The 24,192-nt window shown below is 40.7% G+C and overlaps 1 protein-coding gene across 1 annotated transcript in view; it reads right to left on the reverse strand.

The window, feature by feature from the left end:
• The window catches only part of CNOT10 (CCR4-NOT transcription complex subunit 10), a 33,075-nt gene extending 16,324 nt beyond the window's left edge, over window positions 1-16,751 (reverse strand). Inside the window, exons 1-10 of the mRNA XM_048301243.1 lie at window positions 16,567-16,751; window positions 10,906-10,997; window positions 8,088-8,249; window positions 7,431-7,581; window positions 6,282-6,427; window positions 4,757-4,843; window positions 3,967-4,050; window positions 3,111-3,228; window positions 2,092-2,241; window positions 271-473 (exon numbers count right to left, since the gene is read on the reverse strand). Coding sequence (XP_048157200.1) covers window positions 271-473; window positions 2,092-2,241; window positions 3,111-3,228; window positions 3,967-4,050; window positions 4,757-4,843; window positions 6,282-6,427; window positions 7,431-7,581; window positions 8,088-8,249; window positions 10,906-10,997; window positions 16,567-16,588 — 1,215 coding nt within the window. The 5' untranslated portion in view covers window positions 16,589-16,751. The remainder of the gene's footprint in view (window positions 1-270; window positions 474-2,091; window positions 2,242-3,110; window positions 3,229-3,966; window positions 4,051-4,756; window positions 4,844-6,281; window positions 6,428-7,430; window positions 7,582-8,087; window positions 8,250-10,905; window positions 10,998-16,566) is intronic.
• Between the last annotated feature and the right edge of the window lie 7,441 nt (window positions 16,752-24,192).

A 24,192-nucleotide genomic window follows, 5' to 3' on the forward strand; every position in this document is an offset into this window, starting at 1 on the left:
CTTCTCCATCTTTAGTGGCAAATGAGTGAGGAAACAATAAAACTTTAGATGAGCTTTGGCTGCATGAAGAGAAAAAGATCACATGCAAAGAGTTCCCCTCACCTGTAGCAGCTCCAGATTAAACACATAAAAATACATATACACAAAAAATAATTAATCTGGATTTACAGAGGTGTTACATCAGGGCTTCAAAATGAACAGCTTAACTATTAATTCTACCTTTCTGTAACCACATGCCATTCTTTAGAAGAATTTTCAAAAGTTACTTACCCCTTTATTGGCAGCAATGCAGCATTCTGCTATTCTCAGCCACAGACGAGGGTTTGAGTGATAAACCTGGACTGCCTCAATCAGGCATTCAAAGGCAGCTAAGGGCCTCCCAATATGCAAGAGCTGAATTCCACAGTTATAGAGCAACTCATATCGTTTGTTAGTCAGTAGTGTACACATGGGTCTCCCCGAAAATTTTTTACCTGCAGAAAAGGATTACATCATATTGGATATGCAGCTCAGGAGAGCACAAAACTCTGAGGAAGACAGAAGATGTGAGAGACACCCCAAAGCTACCAAAACCCCCTTTCATTGCTGAAATCCACTAGCCTCCCTCTGTAAATAAATTCCTTTCACATCAAAACTGATTTCAAAGACAAATTAATTGTATTCTTAATAAAGATTGAAGTATATTAAATACTAACCTCATATGTTCCTTATCACACAAGCTAAGTGTTATACAAGAATACTGAATCCCAGATTTGTGAGAATACACATCTACACACATTCCAGAGAATACAGATTGCAGAAGAAAACCACTTTGCTGTTAACAAGCATAAAACGCTTTCTGTCTTCACATTAATACCTAAGGCTGCACTTAGGTCCAGGGGAGAAATAGAAAAAAACAGTAAAATGTCTGATAGTAAGTAGATATTAAAGAAAACAAGAAATGTAAACAACTATAACTTCATCAAGAAATGATGAAGACTGAGTGATGAGGCCCTCTATGGTCAGATAGGAGAGGTCTCACATTCACAAGCCCTGGTCCTGCTATCTGGGACAACACAGAAGGGCATAAACAATCCAGGAGACTCCTGGAATGTGTTTATGATAACTTCCAAGTGTTGGAGGAGCCAATGAGAAGAGGTGCTATGCTGGACCTTGTTCTCACCAACAAGGAGGGGCTGGTCAGGACTGTGAAACAGTGGAGTTAAAGATCCTTAGGACAGCAAGAAGTATGCATAGCAAGCTCACTACACTGGACTTCAGGAGAGCAGACTTTGGCATCTTTGGGGGTCTGATTGGTACAACACCACGGGATAAAGCCCTGAATGGAAGAGGAGCCCAAGAAAGCTGATTAATATTCAAGCATTACCTCTTCCAAGCTCAGGAGTGATGCATCCCAACAAAGAAGCCAGGCAAAAACGCCAGAAAGTATTTGCCAGGAGCTCCTGGACAAATTCAATACAAAAAGAAAGCCTACAAAGGGTGGAAGCAAGGACCAGTAACCTGGGAGGAATACAGAGAAACTGAGAAACCAGGGATCAGGTTGGAAAGCTAAGTCTTGGCAGGATTAAATCTGACCAGGGACATCAAGAGCAACAACAAAAGCTTCTATAGGTATGTTGGTGATAAATGTTGATGTTGGAAGACTAGGGAAAATGTGGGGCCCCCTCCACAAGGAAACAGGGGACCTGGTTACCCAGAATACGGAGAACACATCCTTCATGCCCTGATGGTTCTACACAGTGTCAGCAGAACTATAAATAACCTATGCAAAATAGGTCACAAAAATTTTATTTTGCCATACCTCCCTAACTGATGGACCAAGTCTACAAATGAGGGAGAAGTAATTGTCCCAGCACCACAGTACATCAAGAAAAGCAAAAAAATAAAGAACATATTTAATCATCACCATGTATTTCTGGCAACAACAACTACATTCTTACATCAGATTATCATCAAAGTTCTCACCCTTCTTCCCTGTCCTCCACAAAGGGACAGACGGGGAATTTTGCTGATAATTACTCAAACCTTCTGTCCTCTGTTTCCTTGATTTGCCCACCCCTCTTCCACCATCTGTTTGAATCTCCTGCTTACCTGGATCCGAGCTGCCCGTTCCTAGCTGTGCACATGCATTATCATTCTCTTGCAAGGCTTTTTTAAAGTAAAAAATTCCTAAATTGTGCTTTCCCATTGCAAAGTGGATGCAGCCAAGATTGTTCCAGAACATACACCTTAAGCATTCACCTGACAGAACAAAAGACCATTTTCAGAAAGTGAAAGTTGTTGCTAAGCCCATGAAATGCTCCAACCACTCTCTCATGGGTCAGCATATTATGGCAGTCTATTAAACATGTTTTTCAGTGAGATGTTCATGGATGATGGTGTTATACATATATGTATATATATATGCACCAACCTAACCATACAAGTGGGAAATGCACTCTTCTTTCTAAATATATGATGTTCAGGTAACACTGTAAGAGGTTCTTTCTAAATAATAAAGGACAAAAATTTAAACTTTTCACTTATCTGCTGGTGACTAAAGTTTTACATGGATAATAAAGAAAAAAGAAAAAAAAAACCCACCCTAAAAATCCAAATAACCAGACCATTAGCAAATTAAACAGACATTATTTCAGTCATAGCCTAGGAAGACCACTAAGTTAACATTATATTGTGCAAAAAAGGTAATGCAAAAAAGTGACATGACTGTAAAGTTTTCAATAAAATTTTAAGTCATAAAGAGAACTTTAAGCACATAAATTGCCAGAAAGGTCTCAGTTCTAGATCTAGTAAGTTGCCTTTTGTTTCATTTCTTGATTAAGAGACTCAATTATGAGCCTTGCAAATAGAACACACCTTCACAAATTCATTTTTATGGACAATCACAGCCTTGTGTAGAAGAAAGTTCAATGAAAAACACCACAGTGTTATATGAAAGAGCATAAGACGGAAGGTGAAACACATCCAGCATATAAACCCATGACTTTCAGGGCTGACTCTGTTAAGTCATCATTAATGTCCTTAAAATTAATATAAACAGTAGTCCTATCAACTAGTTCTATTATACTAGACACTGAAGTACCTGCAAGGATGAAGGGTTTTTATTTTACCTGTTTTCATGAAGCCTGGATGTTCAGCAATGTTGGCACTGTTTAAAAGTTTGACAGCTTTACGGTAATTGCCTCTCAAATATTCAAAATTGCTCTTAAGAAAGAGAGAAGGAGCTGACTGTGAAGGAGAAAACAATAGTTAGTTATCTCTTGGTTGATGATTTCTACTGCTAGTGTTAAATCACTTCACAAATCTGCTTCTTCTGCCACTTTAAAAATAAATGGGTTTAGGCCATAATACTTTCAAGAACTCTGTCATGGAAATGGCTAAAGGCAGAGGATCTCTAACCTGTCTTCTAATACCTTCCTCCCCACACTTCCCCTCCCTGCAGAGCTCCTCCTAGGCTGTAATCTTCCTGGTCTGCCAATAGAGACCTCATGATCTAGAAGGTTTTCTGTTAAACTTGCTTTCCAGCAAGACATAAGCCTCCCAAAAATGTCAACAAAAAGAAAAAAAACAATGCCAAAAAATGCCCACATATCCCAGAATTAATCTTTTATGAACTGGTTTAAACCACCAATTACATCAAAGTTTGTAATATGCATAACATCCATAGTAAACTAAAACTTGTTTCATTTCAATTATAAAGAATGCTGAGCCTGTTTATTATGTAGTGTTTCACTGTTATTTTGGCACCACAAAGTGCATTTTTTTAGCAACTGAAAACAGCACAAATAAGAAAATTCTACATTGATTACATCAGCAGAGAGATTACAAACCAAACTGACTACCTAAAGCATTACTTCATGCATTCACCCTCAATTAGATGGTTTTTCATAAAGAACATTAGCAAATTCAGTTTTAAGATAGAGAATGTATCTATATTTGAAAAACAATAGTCTTAAGAATACTTACATTCCCAGCTGTATTCATAACAGACTTGATCTCCCTTTTGCATGCTTTTAGTGACTTCATCTGGATATAGGCTCTCACCTTATACTGTTAAATAATTAAATTTGTTAAATAATATATAATAATTTCTGCAGGTTTGCAAGACAAACTGTATCTAGATATTTACTGCAGAATATTTTATGTACGTCTTTAAAATAGGTAATAAAAAGGTGTTCAAAAAGTCTTCATTTAAAAATTCTATTCAGACTCAAAACACCACATTTATATGGTTTGTACTTACAATAAGCAGATAAACATTTTGTTCAATGGCCAACAGCTGCTTTATATTCAAACACAGATATGAGCACTCAAAATCACAAACTGATTAAAATAACCTAACATCTTCATCCCAGACATTTACCTACTAAACTGAAAACAACAGTAAGCAAATGCTAATAGGGAACCACTCTGATTCTTCCCATATTTTTCAACAGAACAGCACAGTAGAATAAAACCTCAGCTGATTTAGACTGTTGGAGGTTGAACAGACAAATTCAATGCAGAGAACTGCCATGTAAAGAAATTATTATAAGATGCAGGTACTGAAATGGGGGGGAGGGGGAGCTGTTAGGTCAGTTTTTCCTGTACATGGATCTTACAAAAAGGAAGACTTAGATAAATTCATTGTTTTGTTTTACACCAAGGAGAGAGAAAGCATCATAATTTGGGCTGAACTAGTTTTGAAGGAGATGGTGCTCAGATTTTAAAAAACCTTGAAGTAATGTTCTTGTAAAAATAATATGCAGACCCTTACCTGATGTATCTTAGATTTAGCAACTTCTATTAAAGCTCCACCTTCAGATTTTTGATTTGAGGAATCTTTATTGGTATTATTACCTGACTGTCAAATAAAAAAAAGGAAGTTTTACTGTTAGTCACCTTTTAAATTCAGTTGACAGATTCAACTCACATGAAAAAAAAAAGTATTTAATAGTATTTCACAATATTTAATATCAAAATACACACATCCCACCAGAAACTAACATGAGTTTAACAATTAAAATCGACAAACCACACCAGCCTATGAAGAGCTGAATTCTGTACTAACATTAGTGTTTCATTATGTTGCTCTGCAGTTAAGAAGAATTCTTTTGCCTAGAAGGATGACATGCACATTCTGGAGTACCTTTTTAATATTTTCACTGGTAGAATTACTATACACTTAAAGAGAGAATGTTTTATCTTAAGTGTGACATTCCATCAACAGGAAAACACTGAAATGCCCTCTCTTCACTTCCAAACCACTACAGATTCTACTGATTTTTCCAAAAGGCACATGAAAGATTCCATTTGAAAGTATACCTCATACTTTCATAAACTATATGAAAAAGATACTTCATTTCCCATCCTATGCTATGCAATTGCAGTTCCTCTGACACTGACTTCCCTTTCAAACTTAGGGTCTCATATGGTCATAAAGCAAAGACAAACAATATTTGACTCTGGAGACAACTGTCTTTCCAACGTCTCTGACTGAAGAAAGACAGCTCCCTGGAGTAAAGAGAAAAGGGTGAAAGAGAGGGAATAAACAGCTGCTGTACACAATTAACTCAGTTATTAACATATTTAAGCTGCTGTCTAAAGTTACAGGTGATCTAACATAGTTTTATAATTCAAAAGTCTTAAAACACTAATTTTGGATTGAGCTAAAGCATACTGTTGGAACCCTGGATTCTGAGAATTTCAGCCTTTCAGTGCTGAGAGGCAGTGATCCTCAGAAACACACTGTATCCAATCCAACACCCTGGGAAAAGTTTCCTAAATTGTGTGATAACACTGAGGTTGTTGCTGTGTAATTAAAAGTTATGTCACTGGGTGAAATACGTAGAAATGTAGAAAATTAGGTTTTGAACATATAGGTAAGAATAGGTTACAACATGGAGGATTTTGGGTGTGGATTTTTGTCTTCTTCCTTCTCCTTCTTCACAAACCTGAATGTTCTGTCATTGGGTCAAAAGTTCTGCACTGCAGAACTTGAAAAGTTAGTAATTGGATTGTAAGTAAAAACATATCTCATTACTGGTTAGTTTAGATTTTAAAAAGCTTGGAAAAGTAAAACTCATGGCCATTTTCCACCCTTCCAACAAAGAGGCACTCTCTGTGCAGCTGTGTTACTGATAAGATATAATAAACAACTAAGTCTGAACAAGAATACTCACTCTCCTGTGTCTCAATTCAAATTCTGAGTTAAAAGAATTCAAGATGAAAAAGTAAAAGAAGAAAAAGTAATACATATTTCTGATAAAGATTTAGTGGCATTTGTATTACTTTAAGCGTACCTCATTTTTTCCATTCTTGCTGTTATTGTTGCCCTGTGAAATCATTTTTTCCAGAACCGCAAGCAGATGCAAGGCTTTCTCAGCTTGGTAAGTTAACAGGTATAAGTCTACAAGCAAGAAGCACACAGCCTGGGCAAACTTCTCTTCTGTGAAAAGCAAAGAAGAAAAAATTATTTTGCAGCTCTAATACCAATCCCTCCAAACATGGTTGGAAAAAAAAATTACTATAAAGCACCATCTATGCAACATTATGAGAAAAATCAATCTATTATGTAAGAAAAAACAATGCAGCCATCTCCAACCCACAGCTAAGTACATACACTGAAAAGAAAGCTCATTCATTCAAATGGCATCAGCATAAAAAGCACAGACTAAAGACAGCTTAACAAGTATTTCATGTTCATAGGTTTTGAGAACTGGTCTAAGCAGATCAGCAGCAAAGATGCAGCATCTGAACAGACAGAGCCATATGCAGACGTAGAATCCCACAGAACTCAAAAAGATTCTGTACAAGCACATCTCCGCTTGGCTGACTTCACAGAGTAAATCCCAATTATGCATGTTGAAAACTGGGAGGAACTGAAGGAGAAACACAGTAGCATTTACTTCATTTACTGAGACACACATACATATATCCTTCAGCCTTCTCACTTCTAAAATTTAACAAGGACTATGAAATTATTTCATACAAATATGGCAATTCCACTGCACAAGGTATCATAGCTCATAAAAGCTGCAGACTTCATATTCAGATATGAGCACATACAATTATGTATTACCTAATACAGGTATTTTAAAATGAGTGCCCTGAAAAACAGACACCCACCTGTGAAGTTGCATGATGACTCAAAACATTAGATTTTAAATAATTTCATTCGCTTGTCCGTATTATTTACATAAATACCTTCTCAAGTTGAAAAAATCCATTTCAGTTTCATTGCACTTGTCTGCTAAAGCTCTCTGAAGTACCTTCCCCCAAATTCGTTTGCTGTCCTTGATACAAGTAAAACATATTCTTCATTCCAAACCCTACCTAATTTCTTAAAACCATATTAGACAAATTACAAATCACTCGTCTGATAGTGAAAAGGACTGAATTGTCTTTCTGTAGTTCTTGCATGAACAAGATTCTTCTTTCTGCCCACATACCAAAAGGCTCTATGAACTGGTACAGCTTCTCCCCAACTGATATAGCTTCAGTATACTGACGCAGATGGTACAGGATAACAGCTTGATTGTAGTACAGCATACTGTTCTCAACATCATCCAAACCATCCATTTCTTCAACAACAGAGTGAACCTGAAAAAACCCCACTCATTTCATTAAACTTTCATTACCTATGATTTTAGAGTACCAGGTATTTAAAAAAAAACAACTCCAAAGCTATGAATTTCTCTAGAGGTAGATTATAATTTACTGACCTAATAAACTTCATTGTTGTTGCACATAAACACAGCAAAAAAACATACAATGAAATAGAAAGTTGTCAATTGAGTAGTAAAGTAATATTTTCACTTTTTTATTATTTCACAAACTATTCCAGGTTAAGGAACTTTCTACTGAAAGAACATAGCAGGTCCTTCTATTGTTATAATCTCAGACCAATTTCAACAATAGTTAAAAACACAACTACAAAAACTGTCCTACAAGATTAAACTGCCTCAGATGTTTAAAAGTGATGTTATTTTCTTACTTTATTAAATCTAAGGGACAAGGGACAGAAGTTTTACTCCTACTCCACTGAAAGATTCTGCCACCATTAAAAGTACTCACAATCAAGTACCATGTCAATATGGTTGCATTACCTGGTTTTTCAGTTGGTTAAGGGTTTGTCTCAAATTGTCTGTGGTAGTCTGGTTACTTTTACAGAACTCTGCAACAGCAGTATTCAAAGTTATTTTGTAGTCATCTTTGTTTATGTCTTGAAGGGTATTTAGGTGTTGTAAACAAGCATCATAGTTTCCAGCCTGTAAATTGCACATACCAGAAACATGCATTAGAAGATACAGTCTCCTTTATCAAAACAAGTGAACTAAATGTCTATACACACACTTCATTATTTATGCAGATTAACATGGATGAGAAGCAAGTCTAAATATTGAAGCCATATCCAAATTGCAAAAATAATTTGATGGAGTAAGGACAAATTAAGTAGCTGATTATTATTAACAGATGTTTCCATGAAAAGCGTTATTCTCATTTCTCTTATCATATTAAGTTTTGAGATTCTGTTTCCTCAGTTTTCATAATTTTTCCCCATTTCATGAACATTGAGCAGCTGCCGTTGCTTACACAAGTTCCAGCCCAACATTTTATGCTCATTCTTCAGTTGATCTGGATATACAGTGATTTACAATTTGATCTATAGAAGTTAGCTCAGGAGAGATTGCAAAAAGAAAGTGTCACTTTCCCAGAGTAGGTTTAAAAAACGTTTTTACAAGCTTTAGCTGTTGGATGAAGTATTCAATCACCTAGGAATGCCTAAACAGAAACTAGGAGCCAAGCACGACGCTCCACTGAGGTGTGATTTAATAGAAAAATCCCTTTCTTTGACCTCAGGAATAAACAAGGACTTGAGAGTCACGCACCTCTGCTGCTTTCAGTTTTCGTCTTTTCTGTGTTGGTACAGGAGAAATTTAGTGACATCAAGGAATGAAAGAGAACTCCTGACTCTTTCAACTACATCAAGTTGATGTTTCACTTAAGATGATGCTTCACTTTCAACTGCTCAATTCCTACACAGGAATAATCACATTCACCTCTTCCATATCAGAGTTACTTCCAGTCTGGTCAGACAGATAAGCAGATGCATTTCCACCTCTGTCAATGGTTCACACCCAAAAGCTAAGCTCTTGAATACCACCCTCCACTTACTCCTCCTCTTCAGGTGCTGTTCCACTGAGCTTCTCCTGGGCTCCTGAGTAACTTCATATTAAAGGCAGAATACAACAGAGAAGAGCTCTGGGGTCCTTCTGCTCTTCCCAAGGAAGATGCCATTCTGCAGCTACTTTCCACAGAACCATTCCAGTTCCTTCAGTCTCCCGTGAAAGCAGAGTTACAACACAGAGAGATGTAGCAGGACATTGACACATTTTCACAACTCTAAGCATCAACAGCATGGATTGCCTTGTGATCATGTGCACAACACAGGGACTTGCAACTCAACTGCTGGCATGCTTTTTAGCTGAGACAGTTCATCTCCCAGTGATTCTCCTCCTGTGCTCACACTTAGAGCTTCTCTTCAACAGGAGCTTTCAGATCACAGCAGCAAGGCTTCTAACCATGGCTGGACTACAAACCTTGAACCTTTAAATGCTCAGCTTATTTTGTGATGTTCTTCATCAGCTAACAGTCCTTCATGCCACTCTACTAGACAGGATCTAAAATATAATACCCATTTTTATAGGAATTCTATCAAGACTGAAACTGGATGTGTAATATGATAAAGCAGCAGGCAAGGCAGTCCACAATGCTATTTGGAGCTACTCAACAACAAGAAAATTCCCGAACAAGGCACCAAATTAATTCTGCTCACATCTGTTGCCACCTCACTCCATGAATTCAGAGAGTTCTTAAAACAAGAAAAAACATTACAAGACAAACCAGATACACTAGACCAGTAATGATGAAGTCATTAGCAGATCAAAAGTATTTTAGGCATTCAGATGTGTGGGCAAGGTGGAAAAGAAATTACTCTCTCATGTGTCTTCAGCTCTCAGGATCAAATGCCAACAGCAAAAATGTTATTGAAAAAGAGCAGTTGAGCTAGACAGCTTTCAAGAAGACATCGGTGAACAACATCAGCTGTAGTCAGTGTAAGAACCAACTGCGTGCACTCCATGTAACAACATGAGTGAAACATTGAAGCAAGAATCTCAAAAGCCAGAACTTAAATTCTTCCCTGACCTATTTCACAAATTCAAAACTGAATTTAAATCAAGGCTTTTTGGAGACAGAGATACAACAACTGAAAGGAAAAGCAATTACATTTCTTGTCACACCACATAAAATCAGGAGACAATACAAAGAAAGAAAGGAACTGAAAGACTTGGTACCTGAACTTTAACACACAAGAAAAAAAATCTTCCAAGAAACACAAAACGAGTAGTAAATACTGCCTATAGGTGTTATGCGTTCAGAAATACGTTTTCATGTAAAGTGACAGAGCATTATACAACACTTCTTTGTGAAAGAATATAGCATGATGCTAAAACACAAAAGGATTTGTTTCATTGCTGTTTTTTAAATACACGTGGTTCCTTTAAACACTAACACAACGTTTTTAGCTTGATGTCAGTAACTCTTCAGAGAGATCATGCATTTCCAACGCTGATGCAGAATAGCAGCCTGCTTCTTCCAATTAACTCATCATATAGCTTTTAAGGTTACTAAGTTTTGAGAATCAAGATTAAAAATGCTCCTGGTTCAAGTATCCTGTTCAGTCTTCTCGCATCACAGCAGATAGAAAATGCATGTGCTGTCTTTATAACATAACTAGTGCTACTTTTAAACATCCTCTCAATGTATTTGCAACTGTATTAAGAAAACAGGAAAAACAATTACACAAGCCCATTTAGCAGTAATGTGGTAACTAAGAAGTCTCAGAGTTTGACTTTGTCTTACTTGAAAAGCTTGTAATGCACTGCTCGACAACTCCTTTTCCTGATCAGTAATCCCAGAAGTACCCGCTCCTTCATGTTTCTCAGTACCTTGATCTGTAAAGACAGAAGGTTACAACAAAGTTTGCAAGTGTGGTGACAGCTGTGCAGCTTGAAATCTTTGTTTCTTCCAGTTCTCAAGGTCCTCCTGCCAGTAAGTAATTCTCCAGATAACTGTAGCAGTGTCTCTACTACACTATCTATATCCCAAGTTACATCTCCTACCACAATATCCCAAGTTATTCTGTACTCCTAGTGAATTCCTCTCCATAAAATGTAAATTACAGTGCTCACTGAATAACCAAAGTCCTGTAAGTTAACAGACAACCTATGCATTTTAGATTTCTCTTTAAAGTTGCAATCATACACTACGATTCTTATTTTCCTCAAAAGTCAGCAGTGAAGGCCATGTATCATAAAATATGTACCACAACGGGTTAGATGAAAACCCACACAAAATCCTGTATACTGCTTCCTAAACAGCAAGAAAGGGATACTCCAGGGTGCAACAAAAGCCAGAGTAAAGACCAGAACTTCCACACAGCTCCCGACTTTGGAAGAATATCTCCCCAAATAAGAGGCTGCAATTGAAACATCATTGTTAATAATCATTGACAGACCTGATATACTTTTTAAAAAACCTCTCTATACTTTTGTATTCTTCAAGGTACTCCATCAAATGCTGTCTGGTGACTATATTGCAAGGCACAAGCAAATGCTGACTGTTCACTTTTTCAGCCTCACTCCAAATCTTACAGATCTTCCTTTGAATCACCTCTCTTCCAATTGTGAGCAGGAACAGTTTATTCCCCATCTTCTCCAGTTCTATTATACCCTTTTCCAGATTAAGACAAGAACATGTAGCAACTATGATGGTAGCCCCTTTATGCATTTGTATAACAATGTAATAAGGTTTTGTCTTCAATTTTTTACATAGGAATCCTATCATTTGTTTCAGTCACTATTGAGCATATTTTTCAGAAAGAAGTCTACTAAATCCTTTTGTCATCATGTAATTAAGAATTCAGTGAAGTTGCATGAAAAAGCACAGTACAGACATGCCATGTCAAAGAAGCTGAAAAAAAACCCCACTAAGCCCTTCCTTGTGCTGAACACAAACTACTGAGGAAAAATAAAACAACCCCACAACCACTACACCAGACAGAGTATTTCTAGGAGCATTAATTAATGTGCTAGAACATACCGAAATCATTTCATGTTTTTGAAACAAAGACTTTATAAACCAGCAATGGTTTCCACTTCTGCAGAAGATTATTTCTTGAATTTCACAATGGAAGATGTGCTCTAATATACATTTTGCTATCTTAATAGACTATGTAGGCTTTGTAAACTCAATGTCTGCTTTGTCTTCCCTATAATGCAGAGATGTAATGCAAACTCTGCTAATTTTGTTTTCACTTTGAACAAATGAAAACACTTAGGTGTGAGCTCCTGGCAAAATCCATTCCTCATGATCACCAATATATCTGGATCTTCTACTACTGACCATGAAAATTTACAAATATAGGACAAACAACAGTCGTAAGGGACAGTCAAACCTCAGAAGATTCATCAGTTAACATCCTCAGTAAGAACAAAACAGACTTACTAATCTATTAAGTTTGTGCCTGTTGCTGGGAAATAGTGAGATTCCTTCCCCCTGCAGTAACACTACTGCCCCCTACAATAACACATTTGAGCAAGAATTGTAAATATTTGGTTGTGACTTTCATCCTGCATTAAGATGTCAACAAAGATGAGATTTTAAAACTTCAACAAATCTTACACTCGCAAGAGTAATCCACTGTCATTTAGATAAAAATTCAGGGTTCCGCAATTTCAGTACTCTGGAGGGATGGATCCTCAGGGGCCTACACCTGCTATGAAATCTGATTGCATAAGGCATTGATCAACACCACTTGCACTGCCTTGTCCTTGAAAAGGCAAAAGAGAAATTTAAACCACAAAAAAGCTCAGAACATTTTTGATGTGCCAAAGGCTTTCCACAGCAGAAAAGGAAAAAACACGAAGCACCTCTGCTTCAAGCTAAATATAGCATAGGTCTGATTCCAGCTCTAAACCTTGTGATTAAAAAGATGAACCGAAAGCTCTCACTCTCCAGGGATCTCTAGAACAGCAGCAAATAAGCAAATGCATCTTCCCTCAAACTTTCATGTTAACAGTGGCATTATCTGCTTTATTTGCTCAGCATGCCTGTCAGATTGTGCTAGTAAAGGTAACCACAGTGCAAAGCCTTGAGACTCTAAAGCTTTTGAAGCTGATAACACTCAGTCTGATCAGGTTCTTCACATACAGGTTTATCTAGCAGAGAGCCATCAACTACCACATGGATTACTGCCTTTGTATGCAGGTTTGTAGGACCAGCGTCTCAAAGGAAGTCTGAATTCTGAAGTAAAATGTCTTCAATGAAGTGACAGATAAACCAGGAGACACTTGACTAAGGTAAAAACTACATTTACATAGCTTCGTTGATGTAATTGCTAAGGAAAAAATCAGGACAGGTCTTCAAATTTCCCCGTCTCTCTAACCTTGTTGGTACATTAAAAAAAACACGAACAAACCCAAAACATAAAATGAAACTGGGGACTACATCAAGCAAAACCAGAGCTGTCCCTGTAATCCGATTAACTGCACCTACTACCACTCAGTAAACAAAGCAGGTTTGTGAAACCTGAATTGGAAGCTTATCAAGAAAACAAAACTAAAGTCCAGTGGATGTAGTTCACAGAGTAGCTCCTTCCTTTGAAAAAAGCCCAACAAAACCAGTTTGGCTACTCTCTACCCTTTTTGTCCAAACACATCTGAAACTTGTTAAAGACCTAAAAGCCACTCCAGTCTAATGTAATACTGCTATTCTTGTTTAGACTGGGATCTACTGCTTCAGCTGATCTTTGTTATCAAGAGATCCCTCCAAGAGGAGTCACCTGAAAGCTGTCTGGCACAACGTACTGAACAGAATTCCCACCAATCCCACTGACATGGCGGTGCAGGAGAAAGTGCTCCTGTTCTCTTGGCTGCAAATGGCTATCCCAGTACTTGCAAATAAAACTGTTACCTCCATGTTCTTTGAAGCATTTGAAAGTGAAACAGGTAGGAAAATTGCTCCCTGGCAAAAGATACAACATGCCACTTGCCCACTTGGGCCCCTGTGACCTTTGGCACTCTTGCAGAAGCACGTGGTGTGGGTAACACATCACACCTGTCACCTCCAACATGCTCCCATCCATAGAGCAGCCAAAATTATCAGCTGAAATATCCAGGGCAGTGCAGATTCTCTACTTCACAAGCGAGAGAACTTGATTTATCTCTGTAACTTGTATTTAACCTGTTTAACTTTTCATTTGTCCAACCTTCACGAGTACAGACCAACTCTAAAACTAAAACTTGTGTAGGGTCATGATGAGGGGCAAAAGGGGCAACGTGGAAAAGGATGTAAAAATCAACTGCTCAGATTTTGACCTGGAGAAAGCTGCTGCACTAAGTTGGAAGTTAAAGAAGCAAGCCAGGAATTATCTTCCTAGCTATCGATCCTGGGGCTGAGCTGCAGAAACACTACGTCACGGAGGCTGGTTTGCTTTGGACAAGCAGGAAGATGCTCTTGCTGGAGAAGGTACATCATGGTGGACAGCAGAACTTCAGGAAAACTGGCTCTATGAGAGGAGAACAAGGAAAAGTATGAGACTGCCACCTGAAAAGGAAGATTGCTCTCCTTGTGGGCTTGCTGCCAGAATTTCATAAAAGCAGCAAGAAAGTCACATCTTCCACATACACGTACCTGAAGACACCTGAGAGCGACTACAATCATTATCCTTCTCATACCTGCTCTCTGTTTCTCCAAGGACTGCTGTTCCTGAGCTCTCTTGTTCTTACACCCTGCGAATTAGATCTTGCATGAACTGTGCTGTTAAACACCAGAGCATCTCTGGAAATATTTTTCATTTCCAAACTGTACAGGCAGAGGGAAAATCTCTTTCTTGAAAGGAGAGGAATCTATCACGTGACTCTTGCTCCAAAAGAATTTTGAAGGGTATGAAGCCCAGGCAGTGTCCAGCCATTACAAGATAACAGTTTGTGGCACCAAGACTTACATTTTAATTTTTGTAGGAAGCCCTTCACTACCAGTATAGGTATAATAGGCTTCTTTGCTGTGCAATGAAAAGCAAACACTTCTCAATGGAAAGCTACCTCTAGCTCCCTGCTATGAGCAAGTGCAGCATGTAGAATATCTTGCCATAGCTCACATCTTTGATTCATTTGGCACAGACTTTTAAGAAAGTAAAACTGAAAAGTTCCATCAACACTTCAAAGAACATCAAAAAAAAGTATTAAAAACTTGATGCCAATTTTTTTTCTTGTAGTTTACCAGTCACTTACAGTTCTTATAAATAAACACTTGATAGTTTAGTAAACATTACTCAGTACAGTATACTTATTTTTCCTGTATTTTTTTCCAGGTACTGAGGCGTTTCATATTTAGCATCCAGAGAAAAAAAATTGCTTAAGGTGATTTTAAATAATGCTCCCACCACATAAAAACAACTAGAAAAAAAAGGTGACCAGAAACAGGACCTGAGGGAACGGCATGAAGCTGTGTAGGGGAGGTTTAGGTTGGATATTAGGAAAAGGTTCTTCATTCAGAGGGTGTTTGGGCACTGGGATGGGTTCCCCACTTGGCACCAAGCCTGACAGAGTTCAAGAAATGAAAAACTCTCACAGGCACATGGTGTGATTCTTAGAGATGTCCTGTGTAGGGCCAGGAACTGGAATTTGCTAATCTTTATCGGACCCTTCCAACACAGGATATCCTACACTTCTATTAAGTAGAATTATACAATTCTAGAAGTAAGCCTTTCCTCCACATTGTCCTCTTCTCCTTCCCCCGCGAGCTGCCATCTGATGGAATGACCTTTCCTGCAATGAAGACTTCTTGCACGATGGGGAGTTGTACAGGAGGTGGACAACCAGTAGTTCATCAGTGCTACACAGCAACTGTATTTGAGATTTATTCTGTCTGTTTACCAGAATACAGCTTATTTTTTAGTCTCAGTGATTTCTCTCTGCAGTGTCTTCCCAGGCCCGAGTTCAGTGAGGACCCACTCATCCCCTGAAACCAAAGCAGCACTCCTGCGGAAATCGGTCTGAACTCCAGCGATTAAGCAGCACCACCAAGAGTTATAACCTCCCTCATACCTTCTGCATGCCCCAGTTTAACAAATTAACCCAGAAGTCCGACTTTTGTAGATGTTATCAAGCTCTAGGAGACAACGCCCGCCCCCCAGTACGTCCACAGGGCCCTCCCCACCGAGCCCTTCCCGGCCAGGAAGGGGCAACAGCTCAGCGCCGCTTGCCGAGGGCACAGAGGGCCCCGTCCGCACCCGGCCCAGCCGGTGACCCGGCAGGTGCCACAGGGGCCCTCACAGCAGCCCCCGCGCCCGCCGGACAGGGGGGCACTACCTCCCCGGCGGAAGGACACGGCACACAGCAGGGCAGGCGGCCGTTCCTCCCAGCGCTCACCGCCACCCGCGCGGGCGCGTGTCCCTCCGCGCCGGGCGGCGCAGGCCCGGGGCGGGCACGGCGGGGCCGCGGCCTCCCCGTCCGCACTCACCCGCAGCCTTGTCCGCCGCCATCTCCGCCTCGGACGCAGCTCCGCGCGGGACCGCGCAGCCCGAGCGCGCCGGTAGTTGCCGAGAGTTCCCCGCGCGCTGCGCTACGCCACAGGCGCTGCCCGACGGCCGCCACCAACCGCCCGCTGCCCCCGGCACTACTTTGCCGCCGCCGCCGCCGCTGCCCTGCGCGCGCCGGACCCGCCCCGCCGGTGCACCGCCCGCCCCGATTCGCCCGCCGCTTCCGGGTTCCCGGCGCGCCCGCGACGTCCGGTCGTTGCCGGGGTACCGCGGATGTGACGCCAGGACGCCGCGGGGGGCAGGGGCAGGTGAGCGGGGCGGGGTCGCCGTGCTGCCGTGTGAGGGTCGGGCGGGCGGTCCTGCCCGGTCGTCCTGCGGCACGGAGCTCACTGGCAGCTGCCGGCCGCTGTCTCGAACGGGTTTTGTCCGTTCTGCCTCTTTCAGACGTGCCAGCCCTTATCAATGTGTGTAAATAACGAAAGGTGGGGTGCTAAGAGGATGGAACCAGGCTCTGTTCGGTGGTGCCAACCAGTAGGACGAGAGGCAACGGGCAGAAACGCATCCATGGAAAGTTTCACCTGAACATGGAGATGAACTTCGTTACTGTGCAGGTGACCAAGCACTGGAACAGGTTGCCCAGAGAGGGTGTGGAGTCTCCCTCACTGGAGATATTCAAGAACCAGCTGGACACAATCCTGTGCCATGTGCTCTGGGATGGCCCTGCTCGAGCAGGGGGGTTGGAGCAGCTGACCCCACTGTGGTCCCAACCTGACGCATTATGTGATCCTCTCCGGAGCAATAGCTGTGACCTGGAGGCTTCCCTTCAATACGTTCTGTAGTTTATGTGGATTATCAGGCCTCAGACCGTCTCTCTAAAGTGTTGTTAAGGTGCTTCTCACCATACTAATTAATGGCGATAAATGCCCGAAGCAGGTTTGGTGCTTGCATCCCGCATTCCTTCCTAAGTGGCTGTTTGGGCACTGGAGACCCGAAGCCTGGGCAGAGGGACAAAACCCTCATCAGACTGAAGACCCTAATTAGTCTTTGTTATGGTCATCATTATATTTCTCATTAACGTAATAGGCATGGGATAAATGGCACTGGCATAGTCATGAATACTAAAGATTCTTAAATGCTTGTGTCCAGTTCCAGGCCCCTCAATTCCAGAAGGACATAAAGGTGCTGGAGTGGGTCCAGAGAATGGCAGCGAAGGTAGTGAAGGGTCTAAGGGATAATGAGGAGCGGCTGAGGGATTGTTTAGCCTGGAGAAAAGGAGGTTCAGGGGTGACCTTGTCACTCTGCAAGTGCCTGAAAGGAGGGCATAGTGAGGTGAAGGTCAGGTTCTTTTCCTGGGCAGCCAGTGACAGGACAAGAGGACATAGCCTCAAGCTGTGCCAGGGGAGGTCAGGCATCCTTCATGGAAAGAGCAATTAAACATTAGAATGGATTGTCTAGGGAGGTGGTGGAGTCGCTGCCCCTGGAGGTGTTTAAGGAAAGACTGGACATGGCACTCAGTGCCATGGTCTGGCTGACACAGTGGTGTTTGGTCATAGGCTGGACTCCATCTCAGAGGGCTTTTCCAACCTAATGGATTCTGTGATTGTGTGATTACTTGGATCTGCTATACATAGTATTTAAGTATTCACCTTTGCTAAGATGTATCTTGGTAGGCTCAGCAGCCACTTCTTCTTCTGACTCTCGGGCATGGACTCTGGGGATGAGTGCAGAGGAGCCAGACAGGGAGTTCTCTTTCAAACCCTCATAGTTATACAGTGGGAGGTGGGATGAGGTTAGAAGGCATCCCAGAGGTGTCTCACCTCAAGCACCAAAAGGCTCCCTGTGTCTCCATCCCTTAAAGTCAAGCTCCAGAGACACAGCGTCAGTTACCCTTCATTGCCATCACCGATGTGCACTGTGTGCTTCTTCTGTGTCACTGTGGGGTTCCTGTCAGACACTGCTTCCACAGTGATAGTCAACAGTTATCTGTTGATATGGGAACACTGCTATTATTTCTCCAGACATGGTTCTCCAAGATTTCCCCCTCCCCCACTCCTTCCTAATTTATTCCTGTTAAACATCACCTTGTTTTCCTACTTGTGACAGCAAGTGTAGATACACTCAGTTCTGATTAAGAGATTTTAGCTTGTACGGTTTTTGCCTTGTTGCCAGCAGGCAACACTTGTCAAGAGAGCCCAGAGTGTCTCACGCACACTGCACCTATGGCATGCCTCTTGCACGTTAGAGAAAGGTTTAAGGAGGAAATTTGTCCTTGGGGAAGTCAACAGCAAAAGGGATTTAGTGGAAGCACGATTTCTTAGCAGTCTTCTTGCAGTGGCTTCCAGCAACAGTGTTCTCCCTAACTCTGCTGTCAGGCACCTCAGAGAGGTCGGGTTTGTAGGTAAGGAAAGATTTAACACAGGGATACAGTTGGGAAGAAACACCCTTTAACACATACCAGCTCTGAACACCTTTAAATCACAGCTTTTATTGAGCCAGGCCCTGTAACGTAAGGGATTCTGAAATTGATCATATTATTTCAGGAATTTGAAGAGCAGGATGATTCTTTCTGCTTTGTAATTGAAGTTCTGAATATTCCAAATTATGTCTAATAACTTACTATTTATCACCTCTTCTCCAATTCATCTTCACTCAACTCTGATCTTCAGAATTTCTTTTAGACACATATATATGAAAGAATCACACAATCCTTATTCTTAAATACCTTGTTCCAAGTCTCTGGATTTGTTGTATCTTCTTTTCTAAGAAAGAGCTGTTGGACAAGACCCGTATGTATTTGGAAATATCTGCAAGTAAAGTTGTAAGTAAAGTCCTCCCAATGTGTATATATTTAACAGTGTAATTATTTATTTATGTTGCCATTCTATTTATTTATATGTGCACATATATGTAAAAACCATGCTGTTTTGGTAAGAAATAAAACCTGTAAAGGGAAGAGCACTGTGCTACAAGTGTAACTGCATGTTCTCTCTGATTTTATCAAAACAAGAAAGTCACCAAAAATCTATGCTGAGTGACCAAGCTGGAATGCCTGATGTGGACCTGATGTGGATGTAGGTGTCCCTCTCTCCCAGGCTTGGTCCAGTGTTTATTGCCAGTACCTGAGCAGGAGCCTGCTCGTTCCAGAGCACGTCACATCAGGATGGGCACCGCAGTGAATTTGCTGTTCCCTACTGTAGCTTTTCTTTAACGATCTTGTCAAAACCTATTTAGCTACAAGTGTGGCAGCCCTGGTATCCAGCTGCTCCTCTTCCACATCATGACATCTAGAGGACAGTAGTAAGAGTTTGCTTTATCCATCATGCCATGATTTTGCCACAGGACTTGCTTACCTGAGGGGTACACAGAGCAAGCTTTGGTATAACTTCCATCATTATTTTGCCATGTTTGTGGCTTGTAGTTCCAAAATAATTTCTCTTTTTCCATTTCTAGGGGACAGACAAAGCAGTTTTTGTCAGCTGGCCTTTTTTTCAGTATGGATGATCTTAAAAAGGAACTTAACACAAATAAAATCTCTTCTAATTAATACTCAATTGCTTATGTGTGTTGAGGTTACTGAAGGAAAGGAAGAGACCTTCCCTTTATTACAATTCAAGCACACAGTTATGCAATCAAAAATGTTGACATTTTTCCTTCAAAAATATTGTGGTAGCATCACTACTTTCCTCTAAGGACAGAGGAGCAGGTTTCTTGCATAATTGTTTCTTATATTACACAATTGTTTCTATGTTATACAAGTTTCTTGTATAATTTGCATTCTGCTTGGGATCTCTGGTCTCAGGGAGGCAGGCACGCCATCTGCTGTGGAAGATACAGAATAAAATCAAATACCATTTGGCAGAATAAAAAAATGGGGGGGGGAAAAAAACCAAAGCCTACTCCTAAAAAATCACCTGTCCTGGAATTTTGGTTTATCAGGAAAGAAATGACCACAATTCAGGCTTTTAAAACAAATCTCATTCTGAAGAAAACAAACATGGTACAGCGATGGGCAGATTTTCTAGGTTTCTTTAGCCCATTTCTAAGCTAAATCATTAGAAGCCCAAAGGAGCCAACTGTAATTTGTAATTTCAAGGAGAGTGGGGGAAATTTCAGGAGGAATAAGACCTATCTGCTCTCAGATAGAGTAGTCCCAGTGTCTCATTCCCTCCTTGTCCCGCCTTCCCTTAGCAGACTAGATAAGTAGAAGTAGGCCAGGGTTTTCTCTCTGATTTGGCCTCACAAAGCAAACTTTTCAAGGCTCTATTTTAAGTCCTTGGAGACCCAAACCCAGCAATACAGCAATCTCCTACCTGGCCTTGCAGCCGTAATGAGATGTAGATAACCTCTCCACTGATCATACCAGCAAGACCTGGCTAGCAGAGGAGAAAATCAGGATTTGTGGCATCCCCAATCACTGCCAGACTATGGAAGAGAGAGAAGAGTATGGCCAGCTCCAAAGGGAACTGTGGAGGTTACAATTCTTTTGCCAGATTCCACAGTATGGAAATCTCAGCGGCACTTTGTTTGCCTAGTATATTCCAAAAGAGAATTTAATAGAAGAAATGCTTTCTGTGTTATTAATAGAGCTCCCTCTCCTTTGCCACTTAGTTTAATGGCTTTTACCCCCTAGGTGGCACTGTACAATAAAGCAAGGCATGTTTAAATATGGAATGATCATTAACAGTGAGTCATTAAGGTTGGAAAAGACCTCCAAGATCAACATGTGGCCAAACAGCACCAAGTCAACTAAACCACAACACTTAGTGCCACATCCAGCTGTTTATTGAACACTTCCGAGATGGTGACTCCAGCACCTGGAGCAACAGGTCATTCCAATGCTTGACAACCCTTTCAGTGAAAAAATTCTTCCTGATGTCCAACCTGAACCTCCCCTGGTGCAGCTTGAGGCCATTTCCTCTTGCCCTGTCACTGGCTGCCTGGGAGAAGAGGCTGATCTCCACCTGGCTACAGCCCCCTTTCAGATGGTTGCAGAGTGATAAGGTCCCCCCTGAGCCGCCTCTTCTCCAGGATAAACATCCCCAGCTTCTTCATCTGCTCCTCATAGGACTTGTACTCCAGACCCTTCACCAGCTTCATTGCCCTTCTCTGGACACGCTCCAGCCCCTCAATGTCTTTCTTGCAGTGAGGTGCCCAAGACTAAACACAGAACTTGAGGTGCCGAGCGCAGGGGGATGATCACTGCCCTGATCTTGCTGGCTACACTATTCGTTTTATAGGCCAGGATGTCATTGGCTTTCTTGTCCACCTGAGCACATGCTGGCTCATGTTCAGCTGGCTGTCAACCAACACCCCCAGGTACTTTTCTGCTGGGCCAGTGGAGTTCTTGTTTACAGTGAAAACTAGCATAAGTATGTTGAATGTAGCTATTAGTCTCAGCTTGGTAATCCTCTTTCTCTGAATCTGTCTCTCAAAGTCAATAACACATACTGCTGTGAATCTCATATAAATACAGTATTTTTACTTTCAGAGTGCTATGGAATGTATTTTTTTCAATTGTGCATTGCATGTATTTGTTCTGTCTGTGCACAGTGAATAAACCAGCAGAGGCTGTGCTTACTTTAACAAGTCATTCAGAGCAGCAGGAGCAGAGTGACAGCTGTAAACTGTAGGGGCTAAGGTTCCTCACATCTCCAATATATTCTCACACAGAAGTTATTTTGCATCTGGTGGGAATTGGCCCAATACTACACATCATCATCACCTATTTTGAAACTCCCTGACATAAAGCTCTCCCACAAAACTTCCATGGGACTTCTAAGAAGCATCAAGTTTCACTTTCACCTGTCTCACCTAGGTATGTTTCACACCAGTCTCCACTATCTACATAAAAACTTCATAGGCAGAAGGAAGCTCTCTAATTTTTCTCACTCCTCCAGTTTCTGAGTGACACTGTTTTACTTGTTTCATATGCTGCTCTTCACTCTGATGCTGGAACATGGTTTGCTTGGTGGCACAGGGGAGGAGAAATAGCCCTTGCCCTCCAGGCACTGTAGCAGTGCCAGGAAAACACCTTGAGTACGGCCTTCTTACCCCTTGCTTTCACACAGAAAAAAAAGAGATATCTTTCTGACAGTGTTTACCACTGTGACAACTTTCTTCACAGTCAAATAGAGATGCTGAACCTGGGAGACAAGCTTAGACAGACAGGATGTCACCACTATTGGGATGTGGAAAGAGAATAAGTGAGTGCAAAACTTCTGAGAGCAAGGGGCTACCATTGAGAAACAGGGAACTGTGGAGCATAAGGGATGTAGAGGAATGACACCACAGCATCCTCAATAAATTTCTGTAATTCCTTTTTGAGAAGAGGTGCTGTGGTTTTCCTCACATTATAGTACCTGGTAAATAACTCCATCATGTACCTTCTCTTTGCTCATTCAAGATCTCCTCTGATTTTCCTTGTATATGGTATTATGAGTTGTCTCTTCATTTGGCTCTCACAATAGCATCATTATTTTTTTCTGTTAATGGGTTTAAGTCCAGAGATCATCCAAATTGTGCCATGTAAGGCTTTTCTAGGATAAGAAACAAAATAGGGTTTTATATAATCTTAATTTTTCTCTTCTGGTCTCATCCAGAAGAAATCTGCACACCCAATTACAATTACTCTGGCAAACAAAGAGGTTGTGGGAGGAGAACTGTTCATGAATCACCATACATTTTGGGTTGTTTACCTTCCTGTAGAGAAGGCTAGCACAAAGATTACAGAACTTTGGTTTCCAGTTCAACTCTCAAATTGACAGAAGCACCTTTATTTCAATGAAAGTGTACTAAGGCCTAATCCATAATTTGCAGAGGGGCAAAATTTCCAGTGTTACCCAGTTAGGAGTAAAAGATCTCTAAAACATTTTGTGATTACATCAGTGCCTTCTAGTGCAAGCAGGAATTGATTTATTCATAATAGGAGAATGTGTCCATGACATATGTGTTTATGTCCAATGTGTCAAGCACTACTTTATGTCCTTCTACATTACAGAGCCTTGACCCTTTTTGAGATGCAGAACTAGAAAACAAACATACCTGTGTTGAAACAAAAGCTTTGAGGAAACGTTGGTTCTTCCAGGCCAGCCTTAAGGATTCTTCCTGTGCTGATATGCACACTTTGTAGGAAAAGTCTAATACTGAATGTCTTTGGTTTGCAACAGCTAGGAGGCTGGAGCTTATTAGGAAATTATGTTACGTCTCCAGGCACTGAAAAAGTAAATTCTTACTAATGACTTGTCTATTGTAGTTGTTATTCTCAGCATTTCTTCAGACATTCAGGAATAGATTATTTCTCTCTTGAGAAGTATAAAGCAAATTTTTGCACTAAAGATACAAATTATTTTGCTGATAGAGCCTGCATGAGATGGTGCAAAAGCCAAAAAAATGCGTTCAGTACAGTTTTTCTACCTTCACAGTGTGTAGTAGAATTTTTACATATGTTCTCATTATTCTTCCTTAATTTTTTAAACTCTCACAGGCATTTGCGTAAATTTAAAGTATTTTTTCCTACAAAACTTTTAGGAACTTAGAAACATAAGACCGTCACACAATTTGTTGAAAGACGTTAAGTTTATAGTGATGGAGTTGTTTTTTTAAGAAAT

The sequence above is a fragment of the Corvus hawaiiensis genome, chromosome 1, assembly GCF_020740725.1.
Source record: "Corvus hawaiiensis isolate bCorHaw1 chromosome 1, bCorHaw1.pri.cur, whole genome shotgun sequence".
Lineage (NCBI taxonomy): Eukaryota > Metazoa > Chordata > Aves > Passeriformes > Corvidae > Corvus > Corvus hawaiiensis.